The sequence below is a fragment of the Staurois parvus genome, unplaced genomic scaffold (genome assembly GCF_062004578.1).
Source record: "Staurois parvus isolate SC_StPar_1 unplaced genomic scaffold, SC_StPar_1.0 ptg000032l, whole genome shotgun sequence".
Taxonomy (NCBI): Eukaryota; Metazoa; Chordata; class Amphibia; order Anura; family Ranidae; genus Staurois; species Staurois parvus.
This window is the reverse complement of record NW_028317828.1, coordinates 1,573,402-1,595,151: the sequence shown is the minus strand read 5'-3', so window position 1 is coordinate 1,595,151 and position 21,750 is coordinate 1,573,402. Positions and strand designations below refer to the sequence as shown.

The window sequence follows — 21,750 nt, the reverse complement described above, 5'->3', positions numbered from 1 at the left end:
CAAATACCGTGACATAAAAACCAACCAATTTATTCTCTAGGGCCTCTACTTTCAAAAAACAATTTGGGGGGGTTCTAAGACATTTTCTGGCAAAAAAAACCCAAAAAACCTGATTGTTACATGTAAGTGCCAGGAAAGGCTTGGTCTTTAACCACTTCGCCTCTTACACCTGTTCACCCCCTATGGACTAGAGCAATTTTTACATTTCTGTTATGGACCCATTTACTTGGGTAGATTTATTAACTTAATTTTAATTTAATTTAATGTTAATTTTGGTAGTTTATTAACTTTGTGATTACTTGAAGGATAAGTTCATCTTTTGTAACATGTTATAACCATATTCAGGGTGTAACATGTTACAAACGGAACGACCCCACCCTCCCTATACCCATTGTTACAGCTATAAGGGATCTTCTCCGCCCGCTATGTCATTCAGTCACAGTATTCTGTGAATGAGAACACTACAAGTTCCAACAGCCTTAGCAGCTGTCAGCTTGTGGTTCTCAATGAACACCACAGTGCCATGATACTTCATTGAGTCTTCCTGTCATTAAGTATCTGCTTGCCCGTATGGGATGCTTTAGAGACTCCAGAAACCAAAAAATAATAAATGCACTATTTTTTACCTGCAAAAAATGTGCATTTATTATTTTTTGTAAAAAACATGAACTTATCCTTTACGATAAAAACATAATAAATATATTGTTTAAGGACAAACAAGGCTTTCTTTTCGTGAATATTGTCTTTCAACAATTATTTTTTTTCACAATCCTTAAACAATCAAGCTTAACAAAACCTGAAAAAAAAACGCTCTTTTTTTCTTTTTTTGAGCAGTGTTGGTTTAAAAATAGTGCTACTGCACATTGTATTCTGTAATTTGTTCTGTTTAAAATTACACTAACATTATGATTCTGGCATTGCAAAGTTATTTAAAAATTAGGTAAAGTGTTTTTTTTTATTTTCAGTTTTGCACTTTTTCAAATCTCAAAATATGTAAATATACCTTAACAGTGTAAAAATATGAACAAACAAAACACAAAAAAAAGTTTAAATATTAAAAGTTATTAAAATAGAAATGAAGAACAACAACAAAAAATCAGCAGTAAAATAATAATTAAATGAAAAGGAGAATACGAAGTTAATTAGGGCTGACTGGAGTAAACTAAGGGTTAATAAGGGGTTAAACAGAGGAATATTTAAATAAATAAAGAACTATAAACGTTTTACTTGTCAGGTTGCTTAAACTGACTTCATCTGCAGATCGAAGTTCAACACTTTGATCTGAAGATGAATAAACAGAAAGATACAAAAATGAAACATTGTTTCTTTGTTTCTGTATTTAGAGCTTGCTCACACTAGGAAATGCATGTGAATCACACAGGAACTGCACATCGTTCCTGTGCAAATCGCAAGCAGTTCTGTGCAGTGCGACTTCAGCCCTCTTCATTGTGAATGGGCTGAAATGGCACCTCACCAAAAGTAGTACATGCATTACTTTTTGAAAAGCATGGCAACTGCATTGCAAGGTACTTTTGTACCATGCAATCTGGTGCGGGCAAATGCAATGCATTTGCAACATGCGTTTGAGGTGTCATTAACTTTGAACTGACACCTGCAGCAGATCGCGAGAGCATTGCGATCAGAATGTGGTGTGGGAAGCAACGCGGGACTGCAGCTCTCCTGCACTACATTCTTGTTCAAATGGGCCCTTTTTTTTTTTTACAGCTTCATCTGAAAGAACTTTCAAGTTCAACAAGATAAAAGGTCTGCTACATAATAAGTCCAAAAACTAAAAATGTCTTACATGTGGTATCACCATACCCAGGAAGAGTAGTAGAATGTGTTTTGGGGTATAATTCTAAGTATGCCTATGCTGTATAAGAAATATTAAAATGACCCCTTGTGTAAAAATAAATACATAATTTTCATTCCGAAGTTTCCAAAACCTGTGGCAAAAACAAAGTCCTAAAAAGCTACCCATGCCTCTTAAAAAATACCTTGGGGTGTTTGCTTTTCAAAATGTGGTAATTTTCTGGGTGTTTCCATTGTCCTGTGCACCAAGGTCTCCAAAAATGTGATTTATAGTCAGGAAGTTAGATACATAATTAATGCCCCTGGAACATCTGAGGGTGCTCCTTGGATTTTTCACCCCTCTGTGGGGCTAGGCTGTGAAAAAGTGTCACGCATATGTTATGGCCATACTTGGTAATGTTTTTTGGGATGTAATTCCCAAGATATATGTTAAAAAGTGGACTTATTAAAGTGGTATTAAGCCCACAGTTGAAGCAGAGGTTTCTTGGACACAATATCCTATGCTGGTTGCTCAATGAGGGACTGCTCTTCCACCTGATAGGTTTGATATCCATTTGGCTTCTAGGTCATTGTTTTAAGTGTGCTTGGGGTGTGTGCTTAAATGGCATGTTCAAATCTGCCAAACCCAGGGAAATTCCTGGCTGTTCCCCTGTGTTTGAAATGATCACTGTTCCACTGTTCCGATTTCTTGTTATTTGCATGATGCAAGAATTCATATTGGTCTGAGTCAGGTCTTGCGTTTTATATCAATATTCAGTGGCTCTGAGAAGGTGCATGCAGGGTCCATGCACTTAGCATGGAGCCACCTGCTTGCATCCCAGGAATGATTCCAGCGTCAGTTTTTTTCACACATCTTTCATGACTTGTCACTAGACAAGAAACCTTAAAAAGAATGGGTGGCTTAAGGTTGCCGTAGATTGTGTGTGTGTGTGTATAGTCCCAACATTCCAGTTCGAGAGATCATTATATCGACTTCTCTCTAGCAAGAATGGCTATAGATGGTTTGAAATTCAGTCAGTCCTTGCTGAAGCAGCCGAATTTCACTTCACCTATGGTCAGCTTAAGTCAGGCAGGTGTGCCATGGGAATCTGCAGTAATTGTACTGAACTTTCCAGCCATTTTGCCCAATCAGTCAGGGGAATTTTTGTGCCAATGGACTTTGCCGCTCTAAAAGGCACTGACCATCTCTCAAGCCTCGCACTGAGGATAATGATCCTGTAACCTTACCAACTATTCAAAAATGTGGGCAAGGCAACTTTGTGGTGGTAAATTTTAAAGAGACCAGGCAAGGCATCATCTATAAGAAATTTCTTGATCATGCAATGAATTATAAAAGTACAACAATGTAGTTGTTGTTTCAAAGTAGGAATGTGGACAGTAAGGAACTTTCAGAATTCTGTAAAAAGGCGGTGCAGACATGAAAAACTTACAGGCGGAACTATGTTTAGTGATTGCTCCTTTAACCAGGTACCCTTAAAGCTTCTGCAGTGGCCTTTCAGATGAGATTCTGTACTCATGAAGAAGGACACAAGGTTGGGCCAAATTCCTGGTGGCAGGCTGGACAACAAAGTTCTTCCCATCAATCAAAGAAGTGTTTGGGGGTGCTTTAGACTGCCTCATGCTTCACAGGAACCTTTTCTCGCCTAGTCCCCCTCCTTTCCTAGTCTCCCTGAATCCAAGATGGCTGCTCAAATCTAAGGAGAGCTCTGTATCTAAGCAGACACAGGCCCCCAAGGTGGCTGCTAGGAGCCCAGAGCCCAGTGCAGAAAACAAGTCATCATCTGTATGGTTCCCCTACCAGCAGAGGTAAACTATGATCATGTGATTGCTGTGTTTACTTTTGGCAGCTACCAGGTAGTGAGTGGGTGATCTGCAAATCGCTATCTCTCTCTCTGCGCTGTCACCCACCTGAGTGATATTGTCAGGAACAGCAAGATATGCGTAAACACAGAGTCTTCCTACATACTTCCCCATACCTGAATGTGCCAAATAGAGGTTGAATAAAAAGTGGTGGGGAAGCACTGGTTAGTATAAGGGGGGCAGAAAGGCAAGGCAACAACGTCTCCTTAAATTAAAACTTTCATAAAAATAATCTTTAGTCTCCTATTGAGGGAAATCAGGAATGAATTTTTTTTCCCTGCAGGAGCAAAATGGATTATGCTTTGCTGGGTTTTTTTTGCCTTCCTCTGGTTCAGCTTTGGGTATAGGATTATAACTTTTTTTTTTTAATGGTTGAACTGGATGGACTTTTGTCTTTTTTCAGGCAGATTAACTATGTAATTGCTAATATCTCATGATGAAAATTCTAGTTCCCTGGCTGTCTTACTGATTCAGAGGTCACTGACTCAGAGCAAGTATGCAGATCAGGACTTCAGGTTTCACTTGATCGCTTCTATATTAGGGGGAGCTCTATTGTGAGACCTCTATCACCTGTGTCACCAGTTTCTGAGCACCTCCTCTGACTGCTGTTCAGCATCCTTAGCACCTTTAATGATCTCCCATGAGGTGCCCACCTGCCATAGCACCCACTTCTCACATAGTGCTTTTCCAGCTTTGAATACCTCAAATTGGAAGGCTCTGCTTTTCTCTCAGCAGGCCCAAGGTGCCAACGCAGAAGTTAGGCATAGCATTCAGAACACACTAGAACCAAGGTCTCAGTCATCCTAGTACGGCACACATACAGTCCATACCTTGGCATTACTGGAATCCCGGCATCAAGAATCACATCTTTGATGTACAGATATGTAAAATGTGGCGGGGCCACCCTTGCTCCTGCGTATCTTAAGGCTTGCATGTGCTAACCATTCACACTTGCCAGCATCTGCAGTAGACCATCCCCAAGCCCTCTGGGATCTCTCCAACGTTTGGCTTAGTTGCCAAACACACAGTCTGACACATGTTGCAGATGGTGATGTTGCCCTATCCTGACACATCACCACCACTCTTTTTCATTGGTCAGTGGTTTGCTCCATGCTGACTCTGGACACACCCTGCTGATTCTTGGATGGGACAGTCACCTACCTGTTTGGAGATATTCCACCATATTGTGTCATGCAATCACAGCCTATGATTGATGGCCTCAGCTCTGTTCCTGTGTGCTATATGAAGGGGGTTTGTCTCTTCTCTCTAATCAGCTCTCAGAGCACTTCTCACTGATGTAACTTCAGTTCTCAGCCCCTTGCTTTTCTGAATGATCCTGTGTAAATTCTGCACTTTGAATGGATGTTGAGGAAAGACAGGTACAACTTATGTAGGAGAATTCCTTTAATCTCTGTGTATCACCTGAGGCCAGTCACTTTACTGGGCATATGTGAGGGTTTACAACTACTTTTAAGCGACCAATTGAGGTGTATAATTGGTGACCTTTTTTTATTCCATAGGTAGATCTCACTCAACCATTTCTGTCAACCATTTACAAGCTTTTCTGATCTATCTGGTTAATATTTGTGGTACAAATAATCAAAACTAATAACCTCCGAAATAAACATACAAAGCCACACTAAATATGACAGGCCACTCTACTGTAGGAAAGACAATTGATATCAAGTAACACTCCTACACAGGATACAGAAGTGTCTTTGTGTGTGTTTAGGGAAGGGGGAAGTTGCTGGTTAGCACTTTTGTTACATATAAATGGATCAGATATCAGGTTGACAAGTATGTACACACAATTTAGTATCTACATACTTGATGGACTAGGGTTTTTTTCATGTCTAGCCCCAGACATAAACATGAACCATTTGGTGACCTAAGCATTAATGTTTATGCTATAAATTGGGGAGGGAAGAGGGTGCAGTCTCCTACCATGCTGGCTCATCTTGGGGGGGGGGGGGCATAGCTCTTTCTGACATAGTGAACTACTATTTGCCTTGGGATGTTCTGGTCATCTTTGTCTGCAGATTGCCAAAGATATGAGATTGCGTCCTGATCAATTGTATATGGCCAGCTCTGTATGTCATTTTCTGTCCACACGCTGTCTGTTTAGTACTGCTTTGCAAATATCTAAGGCTACTTTCACATGATCAGTTTTTCTTTTCTGTTTTTGCGGAAACAATTTCAATCCTATAGAACTCTTCACACTGGTCAGTTGCGGGTCCGTTGCATTTTTCAAAGATCTGCAAGCTGAATTTTTAGTGTATGTATGGTGCAGAAAAAAAACGCACCTCCCCATTGAAATGAACAGAAAATGCATAAAATACACACACAAAATGCACGCAGTTGAGTTTTTGGTGCGTTTAAGTCATATGCTCTCTTTTTCACAGGTGCAAAATGCACCTGAAATGTAGCAAAAAAGCATATGCGTTTTTACTGCATTTTTACAACAGAGTAGTGTGAAAGTAGTCCAAGAAAAAATGGTTGCCAAATTATAGACAAGTTCTTTATAGACACATGTAAAAAGGCAAAGTGAAAATGGGTAAGCAGCCAACAGTGATACTGTCTGGTCTATGGGATGCTAGCCATTATTTGCTCTGCAACTAAATTCAATAACTCAATCTTGTACTCAAAAGGGCATAGTGACTTGTGGACAGCAACTGCAGGGTCTCCCTTTTAACATGTTATTCATGCTCTTTTAAGAAATTAAATTCAATTGAATGAATTTCATCTATGGTGTCCAGCCCTTAATTTGATTTATTTATTCTGGCATAAACAAGAACCTGTCTGTCTCCTAAATATAACATAGTTGTATCCACCCTGATATAATTGCATTTCAGTTATTTTTTCATAGTTGTGCATAACATAGTGTTATTGTCATGTTATTGCTAAAGCGAGATGAAGTACAATTTATAATGGTATAATTAAATATAAAAAATATGTACAGAGATATGCAGTTAATTATACCAGTAAAATAGGTGGTGGTGTGGGCTCAGTTACCACCAGACAAAAGAAGTTATCATTGTTTTGGTTCATGAAGGCTAAACTGTCAATCAACCTTTTGTATGGGTCAATACATATAGAACAATCTAAAGTTAAAAAGATTGGCACACTTTATGTCGGCTGTTGCCACCAACAAGAGTCTTTAGCTGGCCATACATGGCTCAGTTTTTTTTTCACTCAGCCAGTGGGTTGAACAAAAAAAAAAACAATACCCCCATTCTCAAATTCAAGGTTGATGGGGAAAACTTCCCTGCTGTGCACTGAACTGTGACAGGAGGAGGAGTAAGCTGAAGCACTATTGGCTGCAGTGCTGATCAAACCAAAATTTTCCAGCAGGCCCATTCATGAGCTGTCGAATCAGTATATTGACTGTTCTTGAACAAAAACTGCCATAGATGGATAGAACGTCTGCTTGTCCCTACTGAACCAGCTGAATTTCAGTCCATCCATTGCCAGCTTTAGAGGTACCTATTGATCTGATGTGGATGCTTTAAGTGTGCCTTTAGCCAAAATATACAGTAAGTGGATACCTAACTTTCAGGCCAACATTATTTTGGTTTTAGTTTTGGATAAAGTAGAGAACATTTAGACTCCACTAGATTTTTGGGAGATTGTCTGTGACCCTATCAAAGTTGTTTTTTTTAATTCCTTGTCCTGGTAAAAACAATTGTCAAGGAAACAGTAAGTGAACAAATCTCTAGTCCACAATGACAATAAATACAATCCTAATTATTATGAATAGACATAGATAATGGGCTCAATTGAAGGACTCAGCACCACATCCCTGAATATTAATAAGAACAAACAAAAGGAAGAGTGGATGAGATTTTGAACAGTGTTGAATCCTTCACCCTCAGAAAAAAACCTCAAAAACACATATATAAAACCAGATTTTTATTATAAAGTCATAGTAAAATATTTTGGGGTTCAACCCCTAAAAAACATTATTCGCATCCAAAGCAAACCATGATCAGTTTAGCAACCCCCAAGGCACCTCCCCCATACATCAATCAATGTAAATGACAACAACATGCAGCATCAAAATAAAGCTGAACAGACATGTAACTATGAAGGAGGCGCTGATGCCCTGACACTTTTTGTAATCTTCTTCAGGGATCACAGGGTGAAACTGAATATGGCTGAATCAAATAGAAAATACTAAAGTGCACGGCTGTTACTTCTTCGCTGTTATCTGAAGAGCTTTAATCCCCACAGTGTGTTTAAAGGTGTTAGACTTGTCTGAGGAGCTATTGTGTGCTTGTAAGTGTTCCATTCTCTTAGATGCCTCTCCATATTCAGGTTTATACTTACCCGAGATTAATATGCATTTTCTCTTGCTCATGCACTGTCCTCTTGGTCCTTGGCCAGATTGCTGGGGGTCGTTTCCACATTTCTTCCATGTTTTGGCTTCTACCTCTGCAGCTGTACATTGTGGGGTCTCTACCAGATCAAGCTATAATCCTTTGGGGATCTCTTTTTGATTTGATTCATCCATATTCAGTTGCACCCCATGAACCCCTGAAGAAGCTAAGATTGTGAAACTCATCAGGACATCAGCATCGCCTTCAAGGTTACATGTCTGTTCAGCTTTATTTTAATGCTGCACGTTATTTACATTGATTGACGTATGAGGGGGAGGTGCCTTTGGGGTTGTTAAGCTAATCATAGTTTGCTTTGGATATGACTACTGGTTTTGTAAGAGTTGAATGCCAAAATATTTTAATATGATTTTGTAATAAAATTCTGGTTTTATATGTGTTTTTGAGTTTTTTCTTAAGTTTTTGGCATCGTTCAAAATCCCATCCACTCTTCATTTGGTTTGTTCACACTCTTAATTGTCATAATAATAATATATAATAGTTTCCAAAAAAAGTGTTGAGCTATCACATAAATCATATATTCATGAAAAGTGCATAAATCATATTATTATCAAATAAGAGTCAAATAAAAATTGACTCTGATAACATATTTTATGCACTTTTTATGAATTTATGATTTATGTGGATTATATTGGATATTTGATCTGTGAGTATCAGAGAGTGCTGCACTCACAATTATTTTAGATAATTTTTTAAAAAAATTTGTCATTGCACTTATATTTGCTATTGCACTGATCTTGTTATTTTCTAGAGCGGGTTACTTTGTATTTTAGAGCAAATAATGTATATCGTATCGTATTATAATTTTTATGGTTGAGCTGCATGGACCTTTGTCTTTTTTCAGCCAGACTAAAAATATAACTAAGTAAAACAAAATAACAAACATGGAAGCAAGTGTAGAATGCAACCTCTTGAAGCTCCAAACTAGATTTTTTCCAGAGAATGTATTGGAACCCAGCAACAAATGTGTATGATGTGTGTAATATACAAATCACCACTTTTTTATGCTCCACAGGAAGAAGAGCAGTAAGAAGACCGTTAAGATGAGTGGATCACCACGGTATGTAACATGAGCTGTATTTTTTTTTCTTCATGAACTCTAAAATAATTGTTTGGTATCAGCAAACCGTTGCTAACAAAATAATTTGCATGAGTACATCGTAGATATTATATTTATTTATTTCATGTACTTATATAGCGCCGTCAAATTACGCAGCGCTTTACATATATATTGTACATTCACATCAGTCCCTACTTACATTCATACATACACATACTAGGGCCAATTTAGACTGGATCCAATTAACCTATCATTATGTTATACTAAACAAAAGAATAAAGCATATGGAGTACCTTGAGTATTTGATATTTGAGGTGAATCATTTAACACTCTCCTGCTTTATATGGCAAAATCAAATTAAATTAAAATTAAACAAATAGCAATGACCAAAAAATAACACAGTGAAGATTGTAGTGTACCCTCACATTGGTGTTTAGTGAAAAAACACCCCCTTACTTCAGTGGACTGTGAAGCACCACCTTACACTGGTAGTCAGTAGAAAATGCCTCTTTTACATTAGCAGTCTGTGGCAACCCCCCCTCCCCGCACATTGGTGGTCAATGGAAAAATTCCCATGTACATTGGTGGTCAGTGGAAGAGCTGACCTTTACAATTATAGTCAGAAATAGAAGGACCCTATTACACTGGGTGAAAGAAAGGGCTGCCTTATAGTGGTGATTAGTAATGAGCGAATGTGTGTTGTTTTTTTAACCAAAAGTATTCTTGTGCTACAATACAAATAGTACTAATAGCAAAAAAGTGCAACCTTTAAAGAAGTCATGTGCCTATGTGACATAACACATAAAGGTGGAGCAAGTGACATCATTGTGCTATTATCAGATGTGAGCCAGCGACAGACTGAGTGAAGCTGTTCAAGATCTGTAGAGTTCTTAACCAACCACAATGTACTTCACAGTGACATGGCACAATACAGCACAGTGAACGGTGGGATGGGAGGGGTGGGGGTGGAGTTAGGTTCACTATACACTTTGTAGCTAACCACACTCATATAAATTCATTTATATGTAGCACAAGGAAAAACTGTATAGCTCTGTATATGGCACTATAGAGCACACTATAACATTAACTAGCTTTCTCTATCTACTCCAACTACACACGCACACACACTGACAATGGATGATGGGAATCCTGGCTTTCGTAGGAAGGAAGCCTGCACATTTTTTCCCCCTTTTATATCATCAGACCTTAGTTGAAAGGCCAGCAATTGCATAATTGATAATTGGTTGCTATGGCTGCAGACGATTCAGTTAGTTCACTTTAAGTGTGAATTACGAACAGCTAGAGTTGGGGTAAAACTTACAATCAACTTGAACCCAGAGCTTATCCCTACTGGTGATCAATGGAAGGCAGAATGCCCCTTACATTGGTGATTAGAGGAAAGAATGCCTTATTACATTGATGTACTGTATACACAATCCAAGAAGTGCCAAACAAACATTCAAGAGTCCAAACTTTTTTAATGATAAAGTTAATTCAAAGCACCAAGCAGATTCCCCATTCAACAGGACTCAGAAATGTTGACTGTGCTTAAATGAACGCAGATAAGCATATACCACATAGATATGTTTTTGTGTTTTTCTGCTTGAAACCATTTCAATAGGCAAGTTATTCCAGTGTTAGCAAGTGGACACACAAACAATAGATTCCACCATATGTTTTAGCGGAAACCTCCATCGTTCACAGTATTCACTTTAAAGTGGTACTAAAGGATAACCTATTTTTTTTACCTAAAATTAAAAAAAATGGTATACTTACCTTACCTTACCTTATGCTTATTTAGTCCCTAAAATCCTCTTCTGGGTTCCCCTTGTCAGTGCTCTCCTCCTCCCCTGAGTGTGCCCCCATAGCAAGCTGTGCTATGAGGACATACCTGTGGGCTCGCTCCCAAGCTGAGCTGCATGCATCCATAGACACACACAGCGTGGCTCAGCTTTGTGCTCACCGGATTTGATTGACAGCAGCAGGAGTAAAAGGCACCCACTGCTGCCTCTGTGTCCAGTGACAGCAGCGAGAGAAGAGAGCGCTGTTGCAGACGGATACAACGCTGGATCGAGCGAAGACTCAGATGCAGAGAATGCATTCAGGAAAAAATGTTATTACTTTAAAATCACTTTAACAATTGACCTTGATCTACTGCAACAATATGACCTTAGCAAATGTCTATGACACTCCACTGCCAAACCAGATAGGGAATGTCGCAAACGTGCGCACCAGAGACTGACATTTTGTTTGGAATCTCCATTTTCTCCCCTCATTCTCCCTTCCCCCTCACTCTGAAGAGGCACAGTGACAGTGTATGTGTGTGTTAAAAAATGTCACAGGAGGCTATAAAGCCCCCCCCCAGGGAGCCGGGGCCTAGCTGTCCTAGAGCCTGTGCCATTTCACACCTCTGAAGAGATAAGGCAAGCTTTCCCAAGAGTTGAAAGAGATTCCGACCTAAAAAACCCAACTCAGCATAGGTGACAGAATCAGATAACATTTCTCAAAATTCATTTCTCCCCTATGCCTCATTACTTGGAATATGAGAGACTTACATAAAAACCGGAAATATCGTCAGATGGACGATGAGCAGGCAAACAGTTTGATGGATCACTCGCATTGTCTTGGACACACATGTAAGCAGAAAAATAGATCTCGTGAACCGTTCAGTGTACACTTTCATAATTCATATCTAAACAATCCTCAGACTTGTCTGCATAATAATCTACCCGCGGGTGGAATGTCACTTGTGCAGATGGAACGTTATAGGCCAAAATATGAGTTACGGGAGATTTTTGCTCTAGTTGAGGGATCCACCCATATCTCCACGCCCTAAGCGGGGATTGGTCCTTGACTTCAGAGCCACCCCCTGCTGGGGACTACAAAATAGGCTGTCAGGCCTAAGAGTGGGAAGTCGAAGACGTCTTCCATTTTAACATCAATACCACCTGGGGGAGACCCGTGCCTCTTCTGCTCAGAAACTTGATCTGCTTACATCCAAGGCTTAATGGCAAGTACCTTAACCCTTTAACCTCTCTCTGTTATCTCTTTGCTGTGCTGTTATTCTCTGTATGTTTATATATATATCTTAGCTCCATCTTTTTTTCTGTAAATATTTTTTTTGCACCTGTTTGACCTTTTAGTAATAAATCTTAATATGTCACGATCGCAAGATCGCTGCCACCAACATGCAACGATCCCACAATCGCGGCGTCCAATATGTGACGAACGCGGCGTCAGACCCCAGCCCTTCTCACCAAACTCATGACCGAAGGACTAGCCAATCTAAAACCGCGATGTCACATGCGTAACAATGGCACACCCAGCTGCACCCTGCACAACGATTTTCCAGCTAATGGACCACAGATCGATGTACGGGCAGCCTGAGCAATTGTTACTGGGTCAGGTTAATTACGCAATTAACCCCTCACACTGCCACCACCTCCTTTTTGTCAGAAAAAGAGGAAACTCGGTGATCTCAGCTAAAACACTATAATGATTGAAATAATTGTCTGCATAACACGGCCATAACACAGGCCAGTTATACAGAGGGTTAAACAAACAGCGTTCTCTTTAGAGGCAGGGATTCGTAAATTGCAATACAGAGCTATAGAAACAGTTCAACACTTTCAGAAAGAAAGACTTATTACTAAAAGGTCAAACGGGTGCAAACGGGTATTCCAAGATATGAGACATAGGGGAGAAATGGATTTTGAGAAGTGTTATCTGATTCTGTCACCTACGCTGAGTTGGGTTTTTTAGGTCGGAATCTCTTTCAACTCTTGGGAAAGCTTGCCTTATCTCTTCCGAGTTGTGAAATGGCACAGGACAGCTAGGCCCCAGCTCCCTGGGGGGGGGGGGCCTTTATAGCTCCTATGACCCTCCTGTGGCATTTTTTAACACACACATACACTGTCACTGTGCCTCTTCAGAGTGAGGGGGAAGGGAGAATGAGGGGAGAAAATGGAGATTCTTAACAAAATGGCGGTCTGCGCACATTTGCAACAGGGCAGGTAACAGGATTTAAGATAAGCTAGGGTTCTTAAAAGAGGAAAGGATTCTTACATTTCTCATACAAAGCATTTAGAGAACCAGCTTAATGTATAACTAAAGGAAAAACTGTTTTTTTTCTTTTGGATACAGTGGAGAGAGATTAGAACCCCTGTCAGGTTTTTATTGCTGTCTGTGCCCCCTTTAGAGAGATTCTCCCTTTCTATTTGTCCTGTTAATTTTTATCACTGAAAGTTAGAGAAAATCCCAAATTTTGGGTTGTCCCCAGTAAAGTGACCTGAAAGGCCCTAAGGGATTCCCTTAATTTGCAGGGATTTCCAATGACTTTCTGTTTAGGCTATGGGATAAGACGTGGCAGGAAATCTCCTCAATGGGACACAGATGGCATAAAAACACATGCAGGGTTTATAATCCTCCCTTACTCTATCCAAAATGAAAAAAGTTTTGCCTATAGTTCTACTTAAAATATCTTTAAATCTCATTTTAATGAAAGAAAAATTAAAAATGGTGAAAAATTTTTACAGAACACAGAAAGAAATTACAAAACAGATTTTACCAACAGTAACCAAAAATGGGATTAAGCATAAATGGTACTTTTTTAATGTTTTCTTGGATTTTGGTTTCAGTGCAGAGTCAGAGTGGTCCTATTTTGGCCAGTGACTCCGATTTGGTTCATCAGAGTCATTAGCAGAAATTGCAGCAGCTCTTTGTAGACCCTCAAGAGGGTGTCACTGAGCCAACCCCCACCCCATCAAAAAATCTAAGAGGTGAAATATAGGAGTGCATATAGGAGTGCATGTTTTACATGCTAACAACCAACAAATTATTTGCAAATGTAAACAATGATAATCTTCACTAACAATAGTGATGACAAGCAGCTAGCATAATATTGTTGGCAAGTAGAAATAGATGGTAAAGTGCAACGGTCATCGTTTGGTGGAATAGCAATAAAATACAATATTAAATATTTCACCAAAGTACCGAAGTCACACATGTGCAATAAAACAATACAAAAATCCATATGTTCAGTCCTTAAAAAATATCCAATGGGTACTCCTAGGTAATTGCCCAAATAGTGTGCTTAGAGAGGTAGTAGTACCCGTAAGAAGAGAAGAGATCCTCCACTATCAAACTACACAGCCTCTTACCACATCATATTGACCACAAATCAAGTGGTCAAAAAGCACACGTTTCATATAATAATGGCCTGAGATCCCAGGTACCTCTTCACTGGCACTTATCCACTGTGACTGACTTCCAGGGATAGATGTATCATTCAGCCAGAAAGATGTTCTAGCTCTCCCAAATATATAGATGGGAAAGGAAACAGAACCGCCTCATGGTGTGGCAAATCTAAGTAACACAAATTTATTTAAAAAAGTATTGCACTTACATAGTTCCAAATAAATTCAACATATAGAATGACAATAAAAAGTTTCCAATCAACAAGATGGTCATGATCCATTGTACGATGACGTTACATGCTGTAAGACGTCAGGGGCAATCTTGTTGGTTGGAAACTTTATATTGTCATTCTGTATGCTGAACTTATTTGAATCTATGTAAGGTCAATACTTTTTAAATAAATTTGTGTTACTTAAATTTGCTACACCGTGAGGCAGTTCTGTTTCCCTTCCTAGCTATGTAACACAAATTTATTTAAATGGGTCACAGGAGTGCAGAATGAAGGCTGTACTTCTCCTTTAATGGAGGTTTATGACTGACCTCTAACTTGAGCTGTATCACAATTATTTGTGCCATGCTTCAGCACCAAGTATTCATTGTATTAGGCCATTGGCAATGTACCCAATGTACCCAATCATCAGCTGATGGCACCTCAGCTAATTTGTGGCCAGGCTCTGTTTAAAAGGCCAGCACACATGATGCTCAAACAGTTCATCATATTGCTAGCTGCTGAGCCTCCTGTGTCCCCTAGTGACTTTCTCCAATCAACCTCTGTAACCCCTGCATGTTCTCAGTGTCCCCAGTGTTTCGTCTCCAGTGATTCTCTGTGACTCCCTGTGTATTCAATCCTGTGCGATCCCCTGTGTATTCCAGCTAGAAACTTGCATTCCAGCACAGGTGTAATTTTTTCTGTTCTCCAGCCTGTAACCAGTGTACATATACCTGTGACCCCTCATGCACTTCTGCCGTCATCCAGTCGTCCTTCCCCTCTGTGACGCCCTTGTGTTCTAGCCAGAAACATGTTACCAACACCTGTGATTCTCTGAGCACTGTTTCCTGTACACACCAGACTTTCCTCTAAACTCCCAAACTACAAGAGACTTTTATTGTAGCTATTATTTTAAAAAATATAATATATTTGCTTAAAAATATATATATAATGCTTGGGGGTTTAAATTAAAAAGTGTCAGAAAAGGCTTGATCTTCAAGTGGTTAGAAGAGTAAGTGATGTGTGCCATAAACTTCTAATGCTGGGCATAAAATGCCCCCACCCCCCAAAACAACCCCTTTTTGGAAAGTAGACACCCCAAACTATTTGCTGAGAGGCATGTTGAGTCAATAGAATATTTTATTTTTACCACAAGTTTTTGCAAAATGAGAAAAAAAAAATTTTTTTTTTACACACAAAATTGTCACTTAAATTATTTATTACTCACTCATGCCATGGGTATATGTGGAAATACTCCCCAAAATACATTCTGCTGCTTCTCCCGAGTATGGGGGTACCACATGTGAGAGACTTTTTGACAATCTAGCCAAGTACAGGACCCCAAAATCCAATAAGCACCTTCAGGCTTTTAAAGGGCTTTATTTCCTCATTATACTTCCTGACTATCTATAACAGCTTTGGAGACCCTGAAATGCCAGGATAGCACCAACCCCCCCCCCCCCAATGAGCCCTTTTTGGAAAGTAGACACCCCAAGGAATTTGATAAGAAGCATGCTGAGTATTTTGTAGATCTCGTTTGTTTCCACAAGTTTTTGGAAAATTAAGAAAAAAAACAAAACATTTTTTCTTTTCTTTTTTTATATTTCAAAACCTTATGAGAAAAATTGAGACCTGCAAAATACTTATCATGCCTCTTTTTAAATTCCTTGGGGTGTCTACTTTCCAAAAAAGGCTTAGTTGGGGGGGGGGGTGCTATCCTGGCATTTCAGGGCCTCCAAAACTGTGATAGGTAGTGAGGAAGTGAAATGAGGAAGTTACGCACCTTCAGGCTTTCAAAGTGGTCATTGGATTTCAGGCTCCTGTATGTGGCTAGGCTCCAAAAAAGTCTCACACATGTGGTATCCCCATACTCGGTAGAAGTAGCAGAATGTATTTTGGGGTGTAATTCCAAATATACCCAAGGCTTGTGTGAGAAATATAGCATTAAAATGACAAAATGAAAAAAAAATGTTTTTGTCATCTTCCAGAAACTTGCGGAAAAAAATAAATCTTCCATGGACTCAATATGCCTCTCAGCAGACAGCTTAGGGTATCTACTTTCCAAAAAGGGGTCATTAGAGGGCGTTTGTTCTATCCTGGTATTTTAGCACCTCAAGAAATGTGATGGGCAGTCAGAAAGTAAAAGCTGTGTAAATTCCATTACCTATACCATAGTTGTAGATGCTATAACTTTCACACAAAGCAATCAATATACACTTTTTGGGATTTTTTAAACAAAAACATGTAGCAGAATAAATGTTGGCCTAAATTTATGATGAAAGTTGAGTTTTTGGGATATGTTTTATGACAGTAATGAGAAAATATAGTTTTTTTCAAAATATTTTTTGTTTATAGCGCTAAAAATAAAATGTTCACAGGTGATCAAATACCACCAAAAGAAATCTCTATTTGTGTGTAAAAAAGGACATACATTTCATTTATGTACCATATTAAATGACTGCACAAATATCAGTTAAACTAGTGCAGCACTGTATAGCAAAAAATTGCGTAAATTGTAGTATCTATACCACAGTTTGTAGACGCTATAACTTTCACACAAAGCAATCAATACACACTTATTTGGATTTTTTTTACCAAAAACATGTAGCAGAATATATTTTGGCCTAAATTTATAACTAACTTTGAGTTTACTATATATTTTTAATAGCCGAAAGTAAAAAACATTGTTTTTCTTCAAAATTTTCAGTCTTTTTTTGTTTATAGCGCAAAAAATAAAAAGTGCACAGGTGATCAAATACCACCAAAAGAAAGCTCTATTTGTGTGAAAAAAGAACATAAATTTTGTTTGGGTACAGCATTGCATGACCGTGCAAATGTCAATTGAATTAGTGCAGTGCCGAGTAGCAAAAAGAGGCCTGGTCATTAAGGGGGGTAAATCCTTTGGAAGGCAAGTGGTTAATAACCTCCATTCGGTATTACTGAAAACATATATCTTGTGTGTCTTTAAAAATGAAATCCTCCCACCCAGTTACCCAACGCCCTAAAGGAAATAATAAAGGGGGGAGGGGGGAGTTTAGCTCGGCTTTGAGAGGAAAGGATATGTAAGCTTTCTGAGTCACCCAAAATATGTTTTTATCCAAACATGTTTTTATTCCTCTGCCCCTTCCACTCTCCCTTCTCCAATGCATTTTCATTACCTACATATTTCATATAAACTGAAGACTGTTTACACTCAATCCAACTTCTCCAGATTTCATAAAATCTTGTATAGGAATAATTTTGTGAATGTGTCAACTCCATTATTCTGGTTCTATCTACTTCTCTAAACCATTCTGGCATAGTAGGTATTTTCTTTGATTTCAAGTATTTTGGGATTAGTACTTTTGCTGTTTTCAACAAGAATGGAATAACAGACATTTTATATTTTTACATTGACTTACTAGTAGCATGAAATAAATATTGCCAGGAATCTTGCCAAATTTCAGAGTTACTAATCATCCTACTTATATTTAATACTTTTGCCAAGTATGGCTGGATCATTGGACAGTGCCACCAAATATGAGCATGCGTTCCCTTGCCACCACATTCTCTCCAACATTTTGATGACTGCCCTGAATTGATCTTATGTAATTTTGATGGAACATACAGGTGAAACTCGAAAAATTAAAATATCGTGCAAAAGTTCATTTATTTCAGTGATGCGACGTAAAAAGTGAAACTAATATATGAGATAGACTCATTACATTCAAAGCAAGATAGTTCAAGCCGTGATTTGTCATAATTGTGATGATTATGGCTTACAGCTCATGAAAACCCCAAATCCACAATCTCAGAAAATTAGAATATTGTGAAAAGGTGCAATATTCTAGGCTCAAAGTGTCCCACTCTAATCAGCTAATTAAGCCATAACACCTGCAAAGGGTTCCTGAGCCTTTAAATGGTCTCTCAGTCTGGTTCAGTAGGAATCACAATCATGGGAAAGACTGCTGACCTGACAGTTGTGCAGAAAACCATGATTGATACCCTCCAAAAGGAGGGAAAGCCTCAAAAGGTAATTTCAAAAGAAGTTGGATATTCCCAAAGTGTTGTATCAAAGCACATTAATAGAAAGTTATGTGGAAGGGAAAAGTGTGGAAGAAAAAGGTGCACAAGCAGCAGGGGTAACCACAGCCTGGAGAGGATTGTCAGGAAAAGGCCATTAAAAAGTGTTGGGGACTTTCACAAGGAGTGGACTGAGGCTGGATTCAGTGCATCAAGAGCAACCACACACGGTCGGATCCTGGACATGGGCTTCAAATGTTGTATTCCTCTTGTCAAGCCGCTCCTGAACAACAAACAATGTCAGAAGCGTCTTACCTGGGCTGAAGAAAAACAGACCTGGGCTGTTGCTCAGTGGTCCAAAGTCCTCTTTTCTGATGAAAGCAACTTTTGCATCTCATTTGGAAACCAAGGATCCAGAGTATGGAGGAAGAATGGAGAGGCACACACTGCAAGATGTTTGAAGTCCATTGTGAAGTTTCCACAGTCTGTGTTGATTTGGGGAGCCATGTCATCTGCTGGTGTTGGTCCACTGTGCTTCATTAAGTCCAGGGTCAACGCAGCCGTCTACCAGGAGATTTTGGAGCACTTCATGCTTCCCTCCTCAGACGAGCTTTATGGGGATGCTGACTTTATTTTCCAGCAGGACTTGGCACCTGCCCACACTGCCAAAGCACCAAAACCTGTTTCAATGACCGTGGGATTACTGTGCTTGATTGGCCGGCAAACTCGCCTGACCTGAACCCCATAGAGAATCTATGGGGCATTGCCAAGAGAAAGATGAGAGACATGAGACCAAACAATGCAGAAGAGCTGAAGGCTGCTATTGAAGCATCCTGCTCTTCCATAACACCTCAGCAGTGCCACAGGCTGATAGCTTCCATGCCACGCCGCATTGAGGCAGTAATTGCTGCAAAAGGGGCCCAAACCAAGTACTGAGTACATATGCATGCTTATACTTTTCAGAGGTCCAATATTGTTCTATGTACAACCCTTGTTTTATTGATTGCATGTAATATTATAATTTTCTGAGATTGTGGATTTCGGGTTTTCATGAGCTGTAAGCCATAATTAGAGATGAGCGAATCGAACATGACGAAGTGTAATTCGTTCCGAAGATTTGGAAAAATTCTATTCGCGACGAATCCGAAGATTAGCAAACTTCGGATGCACGAATCGAATTTTCCCAAAAATGGCGGCGACATGTGTGGCGACAGGAGAAAATGGACAGAGAAGATGGGGCGGGGATCTCTGGGAAGGCGCGCAGACAAGGCGCGCTGACCCATAATGCATTCATGAGTCATGAATCATGACATGTGATCGCATTAGCCAATCAGCAGCCAGCCAGCACTGTGTAATGGTGGAGCTATAAATCGCGGCCATCTTAGAATTCTCCATTAGCCTCCGGTCATTCAAGAGAGACAGACCTGTCAGAGTTAGGGCCACAGAGACTTTAGGGCCACAGAATCGTTACTCAGGGACACAGAATCGTTACTCAGGGACACAGAATCATTACTCAGGGACACAGAATTGTTACTCAGGGACACAGAATTGTTACTCAGGGACACAGAATTGTTACTCAGGGACACAGAATTCTTACTCAGGGACACAGAATCGTTACTCAGGGACACAGAATCGTAACTCAGGGACACAGAATCGTTACTCAGGGCAACAGAATTGTTACTCAGGGACACAGAATCGTTACTCAGGGACACAGAATCGTCACTCAGGGACACAGAATCGTTACTCAGGGACACAGCTATCAAAGAATCGAAAATTTAAAGTGACATACACCCTTTTTTTTTTGGTGGCTGTCGTGCACAGTTGGTGCTGCAGTTTGCCGATTGTGCAAAATAAACTGACTTTCTGCTTCACAACCACTATTGTACGTTCAAAGAGTTAAATCCATTTACATGCCGGGTGGCGGTAATATTTTTTGGGTGATTAGTGCATTCCAGTGACATAAACGTACAGTTTCCAGCCAACGGCAAGCTGCAATTGACCGATTGTGCTAAATAAACTGACTTTCTGCTTCACAACCACTATTGTACGTTCAAAGAGTTAAATCCATATACACGCCGGGTGGCGGTAATATTTTTTGGGTGATTAGTGCATTCCAGTGACATAAACGTACAGTTTCCAGCCAACGGCAAGCTGCAATTGACCGATTGTGCTAAATAAACTGACTTTCTGCTTCACAACCACTATTGTACGTTCAAAGAGTTAGATCCATTTACACGCCGGGTGGCGGTAATATTTTTTGGGTGATTAGTGCATTCCAGTGACCTAAACGTACAATTTCCAGCCAACGGCAAGCTGCAATTGACCGATTGTGCTAAATAAACTGACTTTCTGCTTCACAACCACTATTGTACGTTCAAAGAGTTAGATCCATTTACACGCCGGGTGGCGGTAATATTTTTTGGGTGATTAGTGCATTCCAGTGACATAAACGTACAGTTTCCAGCCAACGGCAAGCTGCAATTGACCGATTGTGCTAAATAAACTGACTTTCTGCTTCACAACCACTATTGTACGTTCAAAGAGTTAAATCCGTTTTTATTTCTGGGGTGCTTATTGAATTAAAGAGTATGTCAGACAACACGCAGAGGAGTGGCAGAGGAGGCAATGTTTCAGGAGCGAGCAGACGTGGCAGCAGAGGAAGGGGTCGAGGCAGCACTAGTCGCAGCCAGAGGCCAGTGCTCCCGGTGTCATCCAGCGGTCGTGTCTCCACCGACAACCCTGCCGTCATCGATTGGTTGACTCAGTCGTCTTCCTCCTCCCAGGTCACCTCTGACACCTACAGCCAACGGTCGGTGGGTACGTCAGACACAACTGTTAGTTGGCATGGCCCGGGAGCAAGCCCACTGAAATCACGTGTCCTCGACCTGCCCCTGTCCTTTGGTGTTCCCTCACCAAGCGAAGTATCGCATGCTGTGGGCTCAGCCCCACTGTACAGTGAGGAAGAGCTAACAGAGGGCGGTCAGGAACGGGGGGAGACATCCGCCTCTTCAGCAGCCAGGCGAAGAAGTACTGGCGAGGAGAGTGGCTCGGTAGCCGGTCTAGAGACAGGTCTGTCTCCTGACCCACACGCAGCCGAGGGGGCTAGTAGTGACGCGGAGACCCTAATTGATGATGATGAGGCTGATCGCACTTGGCAGCCTCGTCGTCATCAGGCTATTGCTTCCGCATCATCAGGAGAAGAGGGCGCCAGCTTGCCA

At 40.2% G+C, this 21,750-nt stretch overlaps 1 protein-coding gene across 2 annotated transcripts in view; it reads left to right on the top strand.

Moving 5' to 3' along the window:
• EPS8L1 (EPS8 signaling adaptor L1) overlaps nt 1-21,750 on the top strand; it is a 604,003-nt gene that overhangs the window by 57,318 nt on the left and 524,935 nt on the right. For both annotated transcript variants that reach the window (XM_089660829.1, XM_089660835.1), the window contains exon 2: nt 9,082-9,126. In XM_089660829.1, the coding sequence (XP_089516955.1) occupies nt 9,110-9,126 (17 nt within the window). In that variant the 5' untranslated portion in view covers nt 9,082-9,109. The remainder of the gene's footprint in view (nt 1-9,081; nt 9,127-21,750) is intronic.